A 12,208-nucleotide genomic window follows, 5' to 3' on the forward strand; every position below is an offset into this window, starting at 1 on the left:
TGTCAGGATTTTCTACAAAATAGTCTTGCTCTCCTCTGTAGCACATTTAATACCCAAGTCAGAAAATTCTCTCAGGTGTATTTCACAGCTGTTTCTTGAGAAAATTTGAAGGAGCAAAGCTGAACATGCCTTTATAATTCAGGGGAAAACGATACCAGAGAAAGAAATATAGGCAACTTAGGCAAATGTTGCAGTTCTAGGAATACAGTCTCTCATCCTCCAACCACAGAATTTATACAGTTCACGTGTGACCAGTACTTCAAGGAGGAAATAAGGAAAATGATCCCCGTCACTCAGGTCACTGGCCATGCCTGTCTTGCACAACACTGCACATGCACAGGGCGCTGCTCACAGCCCTCCAGACCTGCACGCATTTCTCCATTATTCTAAGATCTTTAGAGCGCTGTTGGCCCTTCTACCTTGTGGAGGCCAATCACTAGATGGCAACAAGACTTCACTTTTAAGTCTAGCACCAACAAACTGCACGGAGACGCCTTCACAAACATGCACTAGCCAATATCCTAACAGCATTTTACCAGCCGCCTTGGTTCTGGTTAGACAAAGCTTGGTGGAGCATTTAGGGACCCACTAGAAGACAACTGAGGCAGTTAGAGGATCTTTACCTGATTTAAGAATTAACTTCACACAATCTAGCAGAGTTAGAATTCAATGCTGAAACTATCATCTGAGAAAAAACTCTGTATTTCACTCCTACAACTGAAGAAAATCCTCAACTATTGGCGATTCCCAGATGCTGATGCTAAAGAGTCACACTGACAAACAGAGGGCTATTAGGTTTTAGCCAGCAAGGAGTAACTTAATCCCCAATATCTTAATTCTAGCTCTGGTGAAACTATCTGACACTGCATCATGCAGTCTTTTTTTCTTCCTCCTCTGCAATCAAGAATAAATGTTAAAGTTCCTCCACAACCTCCCTCCTGAAATGGACATAAGGCTAAGCCTAATAACTCTTGACAGTAGAAGGTCTGTGATTACGGTATGTCAAATGTCATCAACTTTAAAAAAAACAGAAGTTTCAGTACTCACGCTTTTGAAAGCAACAGTTAAAAATATAAAAGTGTTTCTCTTTTATTTTATTTTAACCAAGCGTCTTATATAAGACAAGACACCAGTCCTAGGGAGCTTAATACAAAAAATTTTGAAAGGTTGACATTTATTATTATAGACAGAACTAATCAAAGGCTGAACAAAGATTCCAGTTAAAATTTAAGTTGTAAAAGCAAAACAAATGTTACTAAATTGCAGTAAGTTTGGAATGAAGTTTTACAAGTTATAATTAAGGAGCCTGAATGAGTAACTTGAGAATATTAAAGACATTGCTTAAAAAATTTACCCTACCACAACATTAATATTTGATAAACAGGAAGGTAAAACTTCAAGGGAAAAAAAAAGTGCTTTCTGCCACTTGGCAATTTATTTACGTTTGTCATCACAGCAGAGAGGTACTTACCCCCACTCGCATATTCCATTATTAAATAGAGAGTTTTTTCAGTTTCAATGACTTCAAATAACTTCACTGGAAGAGAAAGCAACTTATTAATCAGTTAACTAGTTGCAGAAGTATTAACTCTATAAGGAATTCTGTCAGGAAAAAAACCCACAATTTTCTTGATTCTTGACAGTACTAGATTATTACTCTAAAACAGCTTTTTCTGTCCTAAATGGAAAATACAATAGCATATTTACTCAACTCATAAAATACAATCATTTGATGTGATTATATGGGAAAAGCAACTACATTAAACAAAACTTCCATAAATTTGAGTGTCAGTAATGGCCATTTTTACACACTGTACTGGCATACATGGCGACAAATAAGTTATCAGTCAGTTGGCTGACAGTGCCCTAACAATAGTACATTGTTTAAACTTCACAATCCAGTTCAATTTCTTGACCATTTCTCGTTTTGGTACAAAATTCTTTTAATGAGAGCCTGAATCCAATAAAAAATCAGCGTTATGATAACTTTGCTCCTTTTGAGCAATCGGCTATGAAATAACTATTTTGTGGAGAGGGCCTAAATTTTTGTTGTTGTTGTTTTTAAACACACTGCTATGACAATGAATTTCTTACTGCTATTTTACAGTAAATTACCCCCCTATTTTAAGATTATTTTACAATTATCACATAACATTTTTAATGGTGGAAAAAAGAGGTAACATTTCACCGGATTTGAACATAACGAGAAACAAACATGGTACCTATATTTGGATGATTTAAGATCTTCATTATTCTTACTTCTCTAAAGAGCTGAAATAAACATAAAACATGAAATAAGTTAACGAAAATAATAGGTAACACTCTTCCTTTGTAAAGCCTGATCATTTTGATATACTTGCTTCATTTTAAACATAAAGGGCAAACTTTATTAGCGTTTCAAGGAAGTTCATAACAACTTATTGGAGAGAACAGTTAAGTGCTTGCTTCTTTTAAGCCTCCCCTCAAAAACCTGCCAACACCCACAGAAGTGCTGCAGATAGCTCAAGAGACAAGTGTTCTCAGCTCTGTGGTTCTCACACTTTTGGGGCCAAAAGACCACTATGAGCCCAAGCAGCTTCTTGATGGCCACTGTACATCACATCTCATATACTCTTTCACATCTTCATAGAAAATCCTGGGTTCAAAGTTTTATGAACCCCCCTCCAGAGCATTGTTTGAAGACCACCGTGCTGTGTTAGTGGTATGGGCTCCTCAGCTCTGTGTCAGAGCCTAGCCTTCCACAGAACACCACCGAAATCCTCTCCTACGTGACAGGAACTGAGAGGTGAAATATCAGCTGCTTATATCACACAAAAAATGTGTCATTCAACTAAACCAGCAACAAGCAAGTTTTAAGCACAGATGGTCAGGCAAGATTACTTCTTGGGCCTTCAGAAGCATTCCTTCAAGACGACTGAGGCACAAAAACATTTAGCTCTGGATTTGTCACCACAGCTTCAACTACTTTCATTGCCAGACACCTAGCCTCCAAGACTGCTGATGCAGTACACTGAACGTTAGCCAAAATTAACGGGGCAAAACACAGCCTTTTCCTGAGCAAACAAACCCCAGCAGACACACCACTGCTTGGAGGTACAATCTCAAAGGGATCAGCCACCCTCTTCACCATCTACCTTCCTACACTACAGGCCTGTATACTTCTACTTAAACACCTTGAAGTGCAAATACTGTTGTGTTCAGATTCCCTTATCTTCCTACAGCCACTCTTTACCAAAAAAAAGGATCTTCTGAGGTAGCACTTCTGAGCTATATAGTGTGTGACTGTTCTCCCTCTATAGCTTCCCCCCAAGAGAGCCTAAGCCTCCAGATGGCTGACATTCTTAAGCCTTGATTATTTTCTAACAGCATGCTTCCAAACGAGGGAGTAATCAAGCGGTTTTATTATAAACCTAACACCAACATCTACAGGAATACCAGTAACGTAACAGGTCGTACTGAACATAATGTAAAGAGACTGAAGCAGAAAGAAAGTACACGACTCCACAGGAGAGCAGACAAGAAAGAAAAGAAAGGGATTTTGTAAAGTAAGAGATAACAGCACTGTTATTAACAGTAGGAAAGCAAAAGGTGCTGTTAAGATTCTCCTTAGGTCAGATTTCACACAAAGTGAGGACATTTAATGGCTACATTTATTAATAATGACTCTGAAAAACTGAAGGTGTAGTTACTCAAAATAAAAAAAAAGTAAAACACGGGAAACAAAAGAGAAACAAAGCCAACAAAACAGAACCATTCCACCTTTCTGCCTTTTAATAAAACAAGCTGCAGAAAAATATAAAATCACAATATGGAAACCATTTCCAACAGTTCTTTGCTTTCCAGTGCTTCTGGGAGGCTACCATTTGGATTGCAACTCATTAAAATGCCTAAAAGGATTTCTCCCCTATGCCATAGCCACAGCTGTGAAAGGCACAGTACCTGAACACAGAATAAAACTAAACAGTTTTTAAATAGTTTTAATTACAGTATATTCATTATCTAGATCTATGCCTGACACTTTTCTAGATGATAAACTGCCTGAACGCAATCAAGACTGATTGATCAATTAAATTTTTGGCCATGGAAGACAGTTTCACAAGCTGTGGGCATGTTTTCTTTTCCCCCCTAAGATAAGTAAATTGCCTTTTTTATTTTATTACATTGTTTCTGGAGCTTTTTTCATATGTAGTTCAATGAGGTAGAGCACGTAACCATAGCTCTCTAAACACAAGACATTTAAATGCAGTTGAATCTATTTTTTTTTTTCCAGTTCAGATGGAATAGCCTGTAATAAATATACTCTGAATACTTCATATTTTTTATTGCAGCCTGTATAACTAAAAGCCTCCACTCAGCCTGTTTTGAAGACAGCTTGCAGAATTTGCTCACAACTGACCGTCAATTTCCTCTGGACTCCCTTCTGACCCCCAGATCAAGGTCTGTTGGGTCAGACTGATCAAGTGCAACCCCACTGCTGCACAGATGCAGCCCTTGCCTATTGTTCAGCTGTCAGCCCATTTATCACCACCTCACCTACCTACCAAGGTATGTTCAGGGGATTACGAATGGCAGTATCAGCAATGACCAAAATCATAATTAGTCCCACCAAACAAGAACAAACAAAGGCAATAGAGAATAGGACAATAAAGATGAGGGCAAAATTCATGGTATCATCATGTAAACAAATACACTCATTAATCTAATCTTTTTATAGAGAACGCTGACTTGGCTGGAGCCAGCTACTTCCTCCGCTGCAGCGTGCAGTTTGATGGGCTAATATGATAAAGGCAGGCTCATATCACATTTTGGGCTGTTGTAAATATATCATTGTTCCACAGGACTACTCTGCCTTACTAACCCAGATGAAGCCCATCAAAAAGTGGTGTCTACATATGAGCTATTTGCAGTTGCTGACTAGAAACAAGCTCTTTAAAAATAGTTATTTTTGTCTTAGGGGAAGTTCAAAATAGAAATACTTGAGAATAGGATACAAACTCCACCAAATGTTTTATCATAATTTTAGTTATATAAATGCACTTCAGATTGTGTTCTGTAGACAGTTTAAATGTTATATTTGGCATTTTGACACAGACAGCAACTTCAGCAGGGACATCTGCAAATGTCTGGCATTGTATTATATTCTATTTCTGATAGAGGAATAGAACGTAAAACATGATACAACTTTCACATATTACACTGAAAGGTTTTCTACATTTAATTCCCCCAAAATGCTATTTGCATCAACCTCCAGTAAATGAAGCATTAATTATTGCCATACTTTTTAAAGCCCACAGCACAGTTCATTATAGATAGCAAGGTCTGGCAAAAGCCCACACATCTGAGGTTTTCTGACACAGGAACGCAGATGAACGTGTAACATCATAACATGCAACATAAGGTTCTCTACTCAGAAAATAATTCTCTAGGTTTCAGGAACTTGTCATAATGTGACCATAGAGGCAGACTATCAACTGTAAACAGTGCTTATCAGTTTAATTTCTAATACAGAGATTGAAAACTACTCCCAACTTGTTGAATAGCTCATTTTCCGTCAACAGGAGCTCTGCAAATGTTTCTAGGGAAAGACAAACATCCTAAGTCTGCCAAACAAATGTCTCTCAGCTTTGTTGTGGTCTCGTCCTTTGACTGTAAGTCGTGTTAGATACAGGGAAAGAATTTAATACTGCCAGTGGACAAACAGAGCAAAAAGAAAAGTAGCAATGGAAACACTGACACATACTGAGGAATAATCTTGAACCAATTTTACTTGAACTTTATTATGCTGATACATCTAAAACAACATGGATTGGGGAAATAGCGAACCAGCTTTCAAGCCAACCCTTTGAGTAAGCTGAAAGACAGATTACAAAGTGTTCCTGCATTAGCTATTGCAAGAGTTTCAGTAACAAAGGATTTCAAAAAACACTGAAGAAAAGTTTGGTAAAAAGCAAGTCAGTACGCTAGTCAGATGCAGAGCACATTTCCTGGCCTCCTTCCCCTCAAAGCAGGGAGGCTTTTCACAAGATGTTCTCCCAAGCCAGCTCAAGCTTTAACTGTGTACTAGGCTCCTCCTGATAACTGCTCACCGAAACAGGCCCTATATATAGTTAGCAGCCTCAATCAGGAAGCCTTTACACAATGCAAGTTTGTACCAAGTAACACACAACTTGAAAACACACAAAATATGTGCTATAAACAAAAGAAGTCTGTGTCTTTTAAATTTTCATACCTTCTTTGCACTTTTTAAAAACAGACTGATCAGAAGTCAGGAAGAACATGGTTCATATTCAGATTTGTAGCTAAGAACTCTAAAAAGATTTCACAAAAAGGTCCAAACAAGTGGCAAAACATCTGCACATAATGAACAAAAAAATCTGGCTGAGGAGCCAAGTTCTAAAAAAGGAAAATGAGAAGTTATTTAGTGCTATTACATGGGCTTAGGAAAAAAAAAATCTTGCGTATAATGGCATTGCTGATTCAAAAGAAAAAAAACAAACAATTTTTTTTTTTTTTTGTCTAGAAGGAAGTGAGCTACTGTAGCATCAACACTCATTTCGAGCAAGACTGATACTCACTGTGATTGGGTACAAAGTACATTTTGGGAGAATAATGATTATGACTAACAACACTAGCATGGGAAAAAAGCCCCGAGAATTCTCTTTTCTTTTAAGGCAGGAAAGTAACACTTAGTTTCCTCTTTGCTAAGCAAAAGTAGCAGAGCTGTAATAAGCTCCTAAAACTAGAGTAGCTGCATGTGGCTACCACTGACTTCCCCAGCAGCACAGAGCCCCTCTGAAGAACCGCACTCTGAAAACAAATCCATCAAAGCTGCAGCCACCCGCAGCTCACCGCACAGTACTGCTCCAGAGAGCGGCACCCCTTAGCAAGGGTAACTCCCCTCTGGCAGCTGGAGTCTTCCACACCGATACAAGACAGAAATCAGGATCAGAAACCTTAATCACCACTCGTTTCGCCACCTGAGGATGAGTAGGGTATGCAGACACTCTACACCACACCCTCTTCTCGGCACTGCCCTTCCCTCCCCACCATACCTCGCATATTTCATCCCTCCCTCCAGAAGCCCTGATGAGAAGCACTTCATCTCAGCTTGCCCTGACTCCACAGGTCATGCGTGCAGCTTGCTTCAAATGTGCTGAGACTACAGCAGTGCTAAGAGCACTGGGGGGAAGCAGGCAAGTTCTTTCAAAAAAAAGCCCTGATAAAGCAAAATCAATAAGTAATGCATTGTGTATGTACTGTTTACTATAAGCAGGTGCTTAAAATTAAGAAAATGACTTTCCACTTCTGAATTGAGAACACTGAGATATCTTGCAAAACCTTTTTAAGTGCTTATATAGCCAGTGAGCTTAGAGAAGTGAACATATTAGCAATCCCTCCCCAACTCTGATTGGAATTCTACCCCACTACTTTGAACTATTCTTCCAGACTCCCATTTTAAGAACCTAATGGTAGAAAACACTGACTTAGAAATCACACCTTACAATCTAATTTTATTAACTGTAAATAAAAATGAAACGACAACTGAGAGGGAGATGAGAGTGGAGACCAAAGAGGCTGAAACCAGGAACCAAAGGGTCAACAAGCACACCTCCAGCCAGTGCCGACTGGTGAAAGGTTGGCTTTGTACCTGACTATTAGCTCAAGCTAGCGGCATTAAGACACAGTCTCCAGATAACACTATTTGAAGGAGTAAGATTTTTTTTTTTCCTCTCAAAACACATCTTCTCTATTTTTCCCTGACCATTTTCTTCCATGCTCAGTGACCCTTCCCCTTACCACCACAGCTCTTCTTTTCCAAATGCACCCCAAAGTTAATATAACTTTTTAGGTACTCCAATTTGCACAGATCTGCTGCACAAACCCGCTGTATGTAAATCATCACATGACCTCATTTGCATTTCATTTCTTCTCCGCTTAGCCAGAAATTAATAATAATGTCAAGAATTAAACTGAAAAAATCTGAGAAAACTGCAACCGTATTATCTATTTTTATGTAGCCTACAGGGGCAGTAGAAGGCAATGATGTTGCTTCTTGCTAAAATGATGGTGGCTTTCTTCTGTAGGCTGTTCTTTGCCTCTCAACCAAACCATACAATGCAAGGACCTGTGTATTTTTCCGATTTACTTTTACACCATTAATTTTGATAAAACCATCTTGTCACGCAATCTTTTCAGTATTTGCATAAAACCCAAATGTATATGTTCTCCAGTTTACTCTGGTTATGCAATTTAATATTGTTTGCAGTTAAGTTCTGGGTATTCTCTCGTTCAAACAGAAATATTGCAAGGAGCTTTATTATTTTTTTTTTTTAAATCAAAGTACTTAAAAGTAAATAAAAAGACTGACTGCAGCACTTAAAAGGACAGAGTTAGAAAAGTCCTAGGTAAAAGTGACATTTAAATGTACTTCCTGCAGGCACTCCAAAGCAGATTGGCTTGCCTGATGAAAGAGTAGGATTTATCACTACTTACTAAAATAGATAAGGCGATACAACTGTAACGGCACATAAAACATTTGAGACTAGAAGGAAGAAACCAGAATAGCCGTGCTTCAAGTTCTTCCATAAAACTGTAACACCATTTCTGCTGAAAATTATGTGAAAGCCATAGACACTGCTTGGCCTTCGGTCCAGAGGCAATGTTTTCAAGGCCAGCTTAAGAGGACAGAACATACGCTTTCTGTTTTTAAACTCAACAAAATGACCAATGTGAAAGAGACACGGAGGCATGACACCAAACCACGAACATCCTCGCTACAGTCACACTACATTTGTGGGAAAGGAAGCCGCTAACACCACTGTCTTCTCTTTACAGCTCTGTATGAGGTCATCTATAAAACAGTACATGCATCTTGAACAACTGCTAAGTCGTCAAAAATATCTGGTAAAAATGCAATTATTAAATACAGTAGTCAGATGTGTGAAAGTTGTGCAGCATTTTCAGATTCTACAGCATAGGCATTCACCTCAATGGGAGGAGGTGGTAAAAGGAAACAAGTTATAATACCAGTTGAAAAATTAAATGCAAAAACCTACCTTTTGTAGACTAGTTGGATTCAGCTGTGTTTTGTCAATTATTTTTATGGCAACCTAAAGAAAGAATTCATAATCAGTATTTTCCATATGAATTACTGTAGCATTACAACAAAATGGACAAATCCAGTAACAAATGGAAAGCACGAAAGTTATACAAATACACTCAAGGTTCTTCAGAAAATTATGTACCTGTACTCGGTTTTAAGCTGAAAGCATTTGGAATTAATGATTAAAGTATAATTTATTTCTATTTCAACAAATTAAAAAGGAGAGTGGAAAAAAAATGGCATTTTGAGACAATTAAGACAAGGGAAGCTCACTTAGTCTTGCTTCACAATAAAATCATCACATATTACAGTGGAAATTCCAATACCAGACAGAGAGCAGGGTGCCTACAGATGATATTTACACAGTATAATTACACTTCAGATTACACAGTACTAACTGCACACTGGCAGTTTATGAAGATGCTTCTAAAAGCAAGGACTTCAGAGCAAATTGAAAGTAATGCAACATAAATTTTTGCAAGAACTAAGTTCACCTTTGGAAATTCACTGAATATTTATATCAGTTTGCTTCCTGATGGGTATGAAAGGAAATATCACTTTTGTGTCATCAAAAAGCCATTGGTTATACTGCAACAACTTGTGAAGTTAGTTCCTTTCCTGATTCTCACCTTCTTGGTAAATCACAGAAATGCTAAGGAACAGAATGAAAATTTCACAAAATAATCAAAAGAAATTCAGTGCCATGGTAACTAGTCAGAGCCTGAAGATTTGAGACAATGAATAGGCAGAGATGAGCCCCAGTGCAGTGTAATTTGGATACAGGCTGAGTTAAAACAGGAAGAAGGAATCTTTCTAGAATTACTTGCCAATTGGTATTTTTCCTTTCTAAATTAGAGGCTAAACATACCAGAAGAAACTCTGCAGAAGCCAAGGAGATGGTGCCTCTCAAAAAGGCAAGATGCTGCAACTCTGCTGATTATCATACTTCACTGGTACAAAGAAAGGGCCCTCAATGCCCCTTGAATTTTTGGCTCAAAGAGTAGACACTGCTCCTTCCTATGCCACAGCTCCCATTTTGCTGCATCGCTTTGTGCCATCTTTGCCATTTCATTACTGCGGGCTTGGTAGCATATGGAATATAAAAAAATCTTACACCAAAACAAATTTATTTCCCTAAGTTCAAGTGCAAAACACATGGATGGGCCCTCATGATAGAAAGGGTAAGAAATGAACAGTGTTCAGTGCCTGGGTGTGTCACAGATTTACATGACAGATATATATATATATATATATATATATATATATATATATATATGTGCTGTTGTTTTTTTTTTCTTCTGAAACTGAAATTCAAGATTCAGTTTCAGCCCTCTAGATTCAAGATATGGTAAAATATTACCAAGAAACTATTTAAGAATACTTTTGCTTTAGAGAATATTTTGTCCTAAGGTATGTTACTGAAATTACAGATGACTATTTCCCAAGGCAAAATTCCATTACAAAATCTTGAGAAATCCCTTCAAAAATACAAACAAAAGACATACACATTAAGCAACAGGTATTTTTATATTAGCAGCTGTACACGAAACCAAGAAAGATTTTTATCTCTACCTTTATGCCTGCTGAACTGTTGTTACGCAGGTTACCAGTTATTTACTTTCTGCAGTTTCTCAGATTCAGCCTAGACGTAGCCCACTGCCTTTTCCAACAGCAGATGATGGCATTTGATAGGCATCTGGTGTCCCAAGACTACCTGTGCTGTGGAACATGGCTGTTTGCTGAAGTGCACGTCACTCAAAAGTTGTATTTGTGTTCCAAGCTCTACTATTCTCATCAGCCTTTGTAAGATTTAAGCTTGTTTCAACCCCCAGAGTCTCAGGGCACTTGGTTTCAGAGACACTCCTCACCTCTCGCTCTGTGCGTCAGTGCCGGATGAACCGAGAGCTCCCTGACACTGGCAAACAAATTCAGCCCTGGAGATACAGGGAAGGAACACACCTCAATTTTCTGAAAGGTAGATACACAGGACTGGTCAGTCCACTAATTATAGCCTTAAAGGCAGGGTGAATTCAGAGAACTCCTATCCACTCCAACACTGGTAGTCCAATGTGTTAACACGGACTTGGAGAGCTCGAACTGCTCACCAGAACGGGACAATTTCAGGCCCCTTGATAAGGCCTCCAAACCACAAACAAAGGGAGGCTGCCCTCAAGAATATTCCCGATGAGCTTGAGAAAGAAAATCCTGTTTTACTCAGCACAGTTAGTGAAGCATCAAATTGCCTTCTAAAGCAGAGACTTTGCTCTCTTTACACAAAGCAAATTTGGAACGATTTCAAGCATTGTGTGCAGCGGCCAATGTTGGAGGAATGAAAGTCCACCTACACCATTACATTGTTGCAGGAGCCATAATATTCTGCGAGAGATTATTAGCAGAATTAAAACTGACTTTGCTTTCGCCATTGATGATAATGTGACTTGAAAAATTCCTCCTACGTTAGTTAAAGTGGTCAAAAAAAGCTGAGACACTGAGCAAATCGACCAAACTGCTACCATTCAGATTATTTTCTCCCTCTTAAATTTCACAGTTTTTCCAAGGGAAAACAAAACAACAACAAAAAAAGATGACAATGGATTCCTTGGAGTCAGGCTTGGGTCCTGGAAGAATTTTGTCTTAGCAGAAAACTTTCACCTCCTGGCAATTAACTCAATACTGCCTTCACTGCACAGAGGCATCCATATGTTTCTGGCTGCAATTCCAACCACCTTGGAAACAGCAAAAGGTAGTTTTATCTTTTAGATTAATTTTGGCAAGTATGGAAAATTTGTCAGAGGAAATAACCCCAGATAAGTTACAACAGAAAAGACATGGCTTAAAGTCAAAGAATTAACAAAAGCAGATTTACAATGAAGATTCTTGATTTTAAAAGGGCAGACAGACTACAAATAATATCCTCCTTGACAAAGGATCTCAAAGGAGTGTATTTCCAGACCCCAGCTCTGAAGCAGGGAAGCCAACCCTCCCTCTGTACCTCTGCTGTGAACAGGACATTGACTCCTTGGCCAGACAATTCAACCCCCCCCCCCAGGTTAGGCTGATGTTCTGCTCATCCCCCCCAAAGGGCTGCACATTTCTCCCTCCCTG

The 12,208-nt window shown here is 38.6% G+C and overlaps 1 protein-coding gene across 10 annotated transcripts in view; it reads right to left on the bottom strand.

The window, feature by feature from the left end:
- The window catches only part of MARK3 (microtubule affinity regulating kinase 3), a 63,464-nt gene that overhangs the window by 34,438 nt on the left and 16,818 nt on the right, over nt 1-12,208 (bottom strand). For all 10 annotated transcript variants that reach the window (XM_082762297.1, XM_082762301.1, XM_082762300.1 and 7 more), the window contains 3 exons: nt 9,057-9,110; nt 2,223-2,271; nt 1,472-1,537 (listed from right to left, as the gene is read on the bottom strand). In XM_082762297.1, the coding sequence (XP_082618423.1) occupies nt 1,472-1,537; nt 2,223-2,271; nt 9,057-9,110 (169 nt within the window). The remainder of the gene's footprint in view (nt 1-1,471; nt 1,538-2,222; nt 2,272-9,056; nt 9,111-12,208) is intronic.

This window comes from Aythya marila (assembly GCF_965140915.1).
Source record: "Aythya marila genome assembly, chromosome: 5".
In the NCBI taxonomy this organism is placed as follows: domain Eukaryota; kingdom Metazoa; phylum Chordata; class Aves; order Anseriformes; family Anatidae; genus Aythya; species Aythya marila.